At 42.4% G+C, this 8,707-nt stretch overlaps 1 protein-coding gene across 1 annotated transcript in view; it reads left to right on the forward strand.

The window, feature by feature from the left end:
• The window catches only part of COL4A2 (collagen type IV alpha 2 chain), a gene marked incomplete at its 5' end in the record, with an annotated part of 36,611 nt that extends 28,762 nt beyond the window's left edge, over positions 1-7,849 (forward strand). Inside the window, 7 exons of the mRNA XM_010168189.1 lie at positions 894-1,055; positions 1,181-1,279; positions 1,966-2,112; positions 2,736-2,852; positions 3,700-3,891; positions 4,201-4,487; positions 7,491-7,849. Of these exons, the coding sequence (XP_010166491.1) occupies positions 894-1,055; positions 1,181-1,279; positions 1,966-2,112; positions 2,736-2,852; positions 3,700-3,891; positions 4,201-4,487; positions 7,491-7,745 (1,259 nt within the window). The remainder of the gene's footprint in view (positions 1-893; positions 1,056-1,180; positions 1,280-1,965; positions 2,113-2,735; positions 2,853-3,699; positions 3,892-4,200; positions 4,488-7,490) is intronic.
• Between the last annotated feature and the right edge of the window lie 858 nt (positions 7,850-8,707).

Here is an 8,707-nt window from a genome sequence, read left to right on the forward strand (position 1 = left end):
AAACCAACAAAATACCTAGGTTTCCAAATGGAAAGAGAACATTAGTTGGCCTAACTCTGCATACTGATTCCCACTCCCCAGACAATAATTGGATTGAAAAATAAAAACAGAAGCAATCAGAAGAGTGGGAACAGGCACACCATCTCCCAGCCAAAATGGTAAACCAGACACTTTGCCACATGTGTCTTGCATTCATATCTGATCCAGCACATTATTTAACTTCAACAGGCAGCACGAGAATTGCCCCACTCAAAACCCTAGTTAGTAAGTCCCTCTCTCCTCAGAAACTCGATCTAAATGTCTTCTTAGGCAGCAGAGGTAACTAAAGAGAAACCTGCCAGGTTTAGCTTCAGGCAACATGTAATTCTGGAAAAAGAAGCTGTTCCCATAATTCCCAAGACAGCGTGAAGTACTTATTTGTATCCAGATGTTCAACTGAAGCACTAAGATACATGGAACAGTAAGTCCTTGGCTTATTTAACACCTGGCACTGAGTCAGGTACTTGCTGCTCTCTGATTTCTCTAGTTACTTGGAGAATCTAGGATGAAGCAGGGAGGCACCTAGCAAATTCGGGCATTTGCTGGAGAAGGAATAGCTCATTGAAGGCTGTATCTTAGCAAGCACCCACTTCTGCTGAAATCTTGCTTGAGATGACACTGTGCTTTGTGGGAGCTTCATGCTCTAATTCCTCTGTCACCGCAGCAGAAGGGTATGCCAGCCTGAGAGCAGGAGTGGGAATGCTGAATAAATCTATTGGGGAGCTAAACATGTAGCTTCCTGCTTAAATTAAGGAAATAAAACTTGATGGGATACAATTAGATAGTACTGTTATTTTCCCCTGTGCCCAGGTCTTAAGTATAAACAGATTACAACCTGTATGTGCTCTAAACAGGCTATCCAGGACTACAGGGGCAGCCTGGAATACCAGCTCCACCAGGAAGCAAAGGAGAAAGTGGACAAACAGGTGTGAGTGGACAAATTGGCCCAAAAGGAAGCAGAGGTGATCCTGGACCAGCAGGGAGACCTGGAGTTCACGGGTACCCTGGACCAAAAGGTAATGATGGTCAATGCTGATCTTGGCCAGGGGCAGTGAAACATCCTGTGCTGCAGCAGCTTTAATAACATGACTGTTGCACTCACTTGATCTGTGTTGAAATGACCTGTCATTTTGCATTAAAGGTCGTAAGGGTGAACAAGGTGTCATCGGCTTTATGGGCACAGTAGGATTTCCAGGTGATTTGGGACCTATCGGACCCAAGGGAGATAGAGGAGTAACTGGTGAGTAAGTGCAGTCAGGTGTGTGACTCCTTTTTAAACTACTCATTCTGCAGCTCTGTGGCGCTGAACTGACTGGCCCTGTTAAGAGCAGGAGGTTGGGCTAGATGACCTCCAGAGTCCTCTCCAACTTGCATGATTCTGTGTGACCCCTGGCAAATTCCAGTGGGCAGATGCCTGAATTTAACACGGGTAGTCAACTTTTTGTCTTTATGAATGTATTTTGTATGAAGTGCCAACTCCAAAATCAGAGGCACTTTCAGGGTTAAAAAAAAGAAGAATTCCTGATCTAAACTAATCCTCCAGAGTAGACGTACTGGATATTTAGAAATATCTTTAAAATCCTTCACTCCATCTATACCATTATGTATTTGTGTCTCCAGCTCAGAGAGCTGTTGATTGTTTTGGGGGGAACTTGCCAGCTTCCTGTGTCATAAATGAGGGATCAGTACCATCATTCAGTTCCTTCTGCTTTTCTGTGCGCTGTCCAAGAGAAGACAATCCCCATACTCGCACACGTTCCCCCAATATAACAAATATAGTTGCTATACCCAAGGTGGTGAGTTGCAACCACAGTCCCTCTCTCACATATGCAGCCAAGTAACAGCAATGTATCTGTGGATGAAAGCACATTAAGGAAAATACAGGGGTTTATTAATCAAACTATCTCATCTTGCTTCTAATCACAGGCTTTCAGGGCCCTCCAGGCTCTCCTGGGCTGCCCCCTCTTCCTCCAAGGCTGGTTGCTGAGCAAGGTTCACCAGGTCCCCGGGGAAATACAGGACCTCAAGGAAGTCCAGGAGATATGGGACCTCAGGGTCCACCAGGAGATCCAGGTAGGAATTGCACATTCTGAGTGAAAGCTCTGTTCCTCTTAGCAGAGTGAGGCCACCAGAGCACTGCTTTGGTTCTCTTCTATTTTAAATTCTGTAAGTCAGAAAAGAGAGTCAAATTTTGGTCTTTCAGAGCCAGGACTTGGCTTTCCTCCTCCTCCTCCTAGCATTCAGAACATCAGCAAAACAGGAGAAAACTTCAACAACACTCACATAGCCAAAACAACATCAGATATGTATCTCACTTAAATCAAGACTGAAGATCTTTGGTGGAAAAATGTGCACATCCTTGTGGGCGTGCTATCAACCAACCCAGGGAATGTAGTGTTAGTGATGCATGGACCCAATGCAGTCCACTTCTTGCTCCTAGCCTCATTGGAGATGCGTGGTGGTAACAAGAGTGACAATTAGGGTTGTGGTACTTATATAGTCTTGATCCTGGCAACCCATTCCAGTGAAGTCAGTTCTTTGCCTGAGCGAGAACCGTAGGATCTTGCCTTCAGTGTAAATTGGTAAACCTGGCAGATAGATAGGACCAAACACACGCAAGTAGAGCAGATGTTAACAAAGTGGCAGCATGTTGATATCTCTGCAGTTACTGTGCTTATAACCGTTGTTGGTGCAAGGTTTCAGAGGCTCACCTGGAGACCCAGGACTCCAGGGCAGAGGTGGCATTCCAGCTCCTCCTGGCTCCAGGGGTGAACAAGGAGCAACAGGGTTTCAGGGTCCGGTGGGATTTGAAGGTAAGACATGTCACACAGCACTTCTTCCCTCTTTCTTGTTTCACTGCCATAAATTGTTCTGTAGTTACTACATCCCTGTATGGGGAGGAGGGAAGGAGAAAGTTTCTGTCTTCATAGTCTCTTCACAAGGGACAACTGACTAACTTTTAACAGAGTTCTCTTAAAGCAATATTTTCAGAATAAGTTTTGATAAATGTAGATGTATGTCCACTCATGTGAGTGAGTTTGTTTTGATCTGAGTGTATTTTCGTATTGATTTTCTCTTTAAGTATTTCAGCCTAGTGTTTTATTAACAGCTACATTCATGGAAATGAATGGTTGGTAGGTGATATTTGTACAGGTTATGTTTAAGGGAATGTATTTGTAAAAGAAATACCGGTGTCCTTATCCAATCAAAGAGCAGAACAATTACTATTTTAATTAGCTAAGTACACAAAGAAAAAGTATTTGCAGAGCATAGTTTTAACCGTGAAAAAACAAATGCAAGCAATTCAAAAATCTTTAATTAATCTTGGACTAAGAAAAAGTTTTAAAGGAAAAATGTGTTCATCTGTATTGTACAAAGTATGCTCAAATCCATCAGAACTTTATATACGACTTTCCCTGGCTCTGATAGTGAAATACATCATACTAGATACCAGGGAGCCTGATCCAACACCAATCTACTTCAACAGCAACTGCTGTAATCCTAGAACTATGGCTCTTTTAGCAATAACTCATCATAAGAAGAAGCATCATGCAATTAAGCTTTGTTCATCAGCAGCTTAGCTGGCATATCAGCTAGCAGCTGAGCATTTGTGGGAGTACAAACTAAGTTGTATTATTTCTTCTCCTCCACTCTTCTAAGGTCAGCCAGGCCGCCCTGGTAGCCCCGGGCTGCCAGGGATGCCGGGTCGCAGCGTTAGCATGGGCTACCTGCTGGTGAAGCACAGTCAGTCCGACCAAGAGCCAATGTGCCCAGTTGGCATGAACAAGCTCTGGAGTGGATACAGCCTGCTGTACTTTGAAGGACAAGAGAAAGCACACAACCAGGATCTAGGTACGTGCAGGTATTGCTGGCAGCAGCCTCAATTCTCTCTCTCTCGCTGAAAAGAAAAAAAAAAAAAAAACCAAAGCAAACAGGCTTAGGAAGCACCAAAATGAGAAGATAAAAGCTGGACGTCTGCACAGAGTGCCCCTGAGAGAGCTCCTGCAAGTCATTAGTACTGTTCAAGGGGACCTGTAAAGCCAGCGATACATTCTGGGTTTACTGACACATGCTTGGGAAGGAGCAGGAAACTGAAACCGTGGATTGTCTTCTGTGAGAATGATTGCCATAATTTCTTCTTTTTTCCTTCTTTTTTAACAGGGCTGGCAGGCTCATGTTTGGCTCGGTTCAGTACTATGCCGTTCCTCTACTGTAACCCTGGGGATACTTGTTATTATGCAAGTAGAAATGATAAATCCTACTGGCTCTCAACTACAGCACCTCTTCCAATGATGCCTGTGGCAGAAGAAGACATTAGGCCATATATCAGTCGCTGCTCAGTTTGTGAGGCCCCAGCTGTGGCAATTGCTGTCCATAGCCAAGAAGCTTCTATTCCTCATTGCCCTGAAGGCTGGCGCAGTTTGTGGATCGGATATTCCTTCCTTATGGTATTTGTTCTCCAGTATCACATTTTGTGTGGCACGGGCTTTTCAGTTTGAGTCTTGGGATACTAGGAAAGCTGCTCTGTTTTTGATCCAGAAACATCAAAACCATGCATCATACTGGGGAACCAGGGAACTACAAAACTAGTTTCTAGGATGCAGAAGAGGAGAAGCAAAATTTCTGTGAATTGCAGACAAAATTGCCTTTTTCCAGACTAGCATCTGCAGTCCTTATTTTATGTACAACATAGCACTTTGGAGCAGAACACAGGGACAGCTGTGGATTAGCAAAGAAAATTGCACTGAGGTGAACAGTAGCCTACAAAGCATTTTCAGAGCTAAAGATTGGGAGTTACTTATGTACATCACTATTAAGAAGCTGATCTAGAGAAAAAAAAACAAAACCCAAAACTTTTCCTCTTCTTTTGGAAACTTAAAATCATTGATGTTTGGTTGAAGATTTAGAAGCCAGAGCCTTTCACCTAGCCTGGAAAGAGAGACAATCTCCTGTTGTTTTTAAAATTAAACCTGTGTGTTGTATCTCTAATGGCAGCAAGAGCTGAGCTGTATATCTCATGGCTTGTAGGATCTCTTAGATCTTGTGATCTCGTAATTAGGAAGTGGAATATTAGTGGAAGACCTACTGAAGGGTCTGACCCGCTTTTCTTGCAAGACTGTATGGAGAGATCATGTAAGCACTTAACATTGGACGAGAACAGCTAGAGTATGTTAGGGAATGATCTGACAGTTGCTCATTTTTTCTGACTTGCTTGATGTACACCGGAGTCAAAACTTGCAACAGTATGCCCATGTTGTTAACTCTTTAAAGACTGGTCTCAATACTGAAGTAAACAGGGCAGGGAAAATAATAAGATTTCTCTGGCAGAAAATATCATAGAAGACCAGTAGTCAGTCTTACCCACAAGCCATTTGTTTCTCAAAAGCCAAACTCATAATTTTTTTCAGCAAATAAGGTAAAGGGAAATGTGGTATTTTTCTTTTAGTTGCAGGAAAAAAAAAAAAAAAAAAAAAACTAAAAAACAAGGTTTTGAGAGGGCAGGTCAAATTTTTGACCAGCCCTATGTTTGACCTTTCTTTTGCTTCTATAAAAAGCCCTGATACCAATCTCATAGTTACTTCACAAGAATTCCAAGGATTAATTAAATGTTTGCAAAGGCCTGTGTAAACACTGGGCATTGTTGACAGCAAAGTTGTCTCCTTAGCAAGAAACTTTTGCCAGGACAAAGTTTGCCAGCACCAAGGAACACACAGTGAGAAGAGTTCACATTTTCCCAGCGAGCATTCAGAGCAGATGGAGTGTTTGGTGTACACATTTTTGCTTCTTGGGCAACCATGGGAGAAGTACAGCACGCTTGTTCTTATCTCAAGAGTACATACTGGTTTACTTCCTTGGCTTAAATTTGTCACCTCCTTCCCCTGAGTAAGGTACAGGCAGGAAGGGAGTCATCACGGACTCCAGCCCAAACAGCCGTAGAAGTCAGTTAAGATTTCACATAGCTGGGGCACTCCACTATCATGCATCCTACAAAGGTACAATGGTGTAAATGTGGCAGAAGGCTGAGGCTAAAATGGCCAATACAAGAGAACTTACAGGCAGAGAGCTGGAGCTTGGACACTGCGCACAGGATTGTCCTGAGGCTGCCGAGCAGCTCTGCTCCCAAGCCCAGGCTTAAACAGCAGGTGCAGTTTTTATTAACTGCTTTCCACCTCCGATTGCAAAGGCCTCAAAGCTGTAGTAGTTTATGTTGCTTCTCACCAACTTTGTTCTTGCAGAGGGATGCTAGGACAGTTTTGCTCCTGAACTTCATAGCTTTGCAAATCTTGCAAATTTGTAAGAAAGACAACTGGTGGGCTGCATCTTTGGGGCTTGGGTGGAGTTTTTTGGGGGAGGAGGGAGTTGTTGTACTGTTGTGGTTTGTTTTTTGGTTTTTTTTTAAATCAAAACCTCAGCAACATGTAATACCAGCTAGAGATCAGAGTCCTTTACTCTGTTAAAAGGTGGCCACTTCTGTTACTCATTTATACGAACATTGTGGGCCCCTCACAGCATAAACCAAGCCAGTGCACTTTTACAGTATGGTGTTTATTAAAACATAGGCAGGCAAACATATTGGATGTGCTCAGATTTCTCCCTACATTTACAAAACTATTTAGCAACTTTATTTTCCAGCTGTTTTCTTTTATATTGCAAATTCCCTCAGTTTTTAATAGAAAATTAATCAGCATCACTTAAGAACGCAGCTGTACAGCTCTTAAAGGGTCAAGGAAAATTCACCTGTTTTGTTAGCGATGCCCTTGACAGAAGAAAAGTAACGTTCAGTTTGTCACCACAGTGTGTGTCAAAGGTAACAGTTGAGTGGTGTAAAGATGCATGATTTTGGTGTAATTTGCTGTCAAAGAATATGCCATAGAGGGAACGAGTTGTTTGTATAGAAGCTGATTTTGTTTTCACAGTGCTTCTCACATGTGATATCAATTAAAACAGACTTTATAATTAGGAAAATTCAAGTTAAATATATGGTGGAAGGTTCTTCTAAGTGAGGGTAATCAGAGGAACAGGTTGCCCAGAGAGGTTGTGGAAATTCCATCCTTGGAGGTATTAACAACTTGACAATGCCTTGGAGCAACCCAAGGGCAACTTTGGAGTCGGGCCCCACCTTGAGCAGGGGACTGGCTGAAGTGATCTCCAGTGGGCCCTTCCTACCTAAGTGACTCTCCAGTTCTAAAACTTCCAACAGTGAAAATCTTAACAATAGAAAATATGTTTATCAGAAGATTTTAAAGTGGCATCAACATATGAACTAGCTCCTTTGTATAGCTAAAGCATAACCAAACCCTTAAACCTTACGTAGTGTCAGGATGAGCTGACTCTGCTCTGGAGATAAGAATTAGGAGCAGTTCTAGTGTTTTTTCCTCTTCCCACGTGTAAGTTTTTGATGGCATTGCCTGAGGTTGTACTCTGAACGCTGCCCTCCTTGTCTCGTTTAGCACACTGCTGCTGGTGATGAAGGTGGAGGACAGTCGCTGGTTTCTCCTGGGAGCTGCCTGGAAGATTTCAGAGCGACTCCATTCATCGAATGCAACGGCGCACGCGGAACCTGCCACTACTTTGCAAATAAGTACAGCTTCTGGCTCACTACAATTGACCAGCCCTTCCAAAGCAAGCCCTCAGGAGATACACTCAAGGCAGGACTCATCCGAAGCCATATCAGCAGATGTCAAGTCTGTATGAAAAATTTATAGAAGTCTTTCACAATATAAGGAACCTGCTTATGATGTGGTTCTTATACAGTGAAATTTTCCATGATGGTTAGATATTTGAATAAATCATGTTGGTGCTTTTTTAACTTATTACCTCAAAAGCTGAATGGAAAATTAATTTTTAAAAGTGTCTGTAAAAGCAAATTAAGTGTAACACAAATTAAGTCTAACACACGGATCTAGCACTGTGTTCTCCTACTATACAGTATATATACATTTTTTGTTAGTCTAATATTATGTCATTTGCCAAATGATACAAATATTCGCAGCTTTGAAACACCAAAAAAACTTCAATAGTAAATGGTTACCTTGATCAGATACCCACTACATTTACTTTAAGAGACTATATATATCTTTTCTATTTACTGTATTTGTCACAACAGTCAAACACTAACAGCTGCAGTTCTGTAAATTAACACAGGGTGATCAAAGTGCTAAACCCTTGCAAAATACTGTAAACATACTCTGGAAAGTGTTTACGTCCAGCATTGAAACCTAACATGATTTCAGTATTTTACGCTTGGGCATTTCAAACACACCCAAAACAATCATCTTTATTGTATTTGTTTTTTCCAAGCCTCACCATGCTTTAGCACTTAACCACTGGCCATAGCAGAGAAGCCCACAGGCCGCCCCAAAATAGCGACCACAAAATGCAACTCTTCCTATTTTGATTAGGAGACTATATGCTGAAGATTAGCATTTTATTTTACAAGCTTGACGATTTTTTTCCTAGACATACCCCAGGCCAAAGGATCATTACAAAGGTCTCTTGCTCCACTGTGTTGTGGACATTGATCTGTCGCGCTGCCCACGCAGCAGCACCACCGAGCCCTTTTTGCACTGCATCTTTCCCCTCTGAAACAAAGGCGCTCACCACAAACAGATTTTAAGTGCGTACTGCTGGAGCAGCTATTGCACGTAGGGTGGGTTTTGCAGGAATG

Source organism: Antrostomus carolinensis, unplaced genomic scaffold (assembly GCF_000700745.2).
Source record: "Antrostomus carolinensis isolate BGI_N321 unplaced genomic scaffold, ASM70074v2 scaffold26955, whole genome shotgun sequence".
NCBI classification, from domain to species: domain Eukaryota; kingdom Metazoa; phylum Chordata; class Aves; order Caprimulgiformes; family Caprimulgidae; genus Antrostomus; species Antrostomus carolinensis.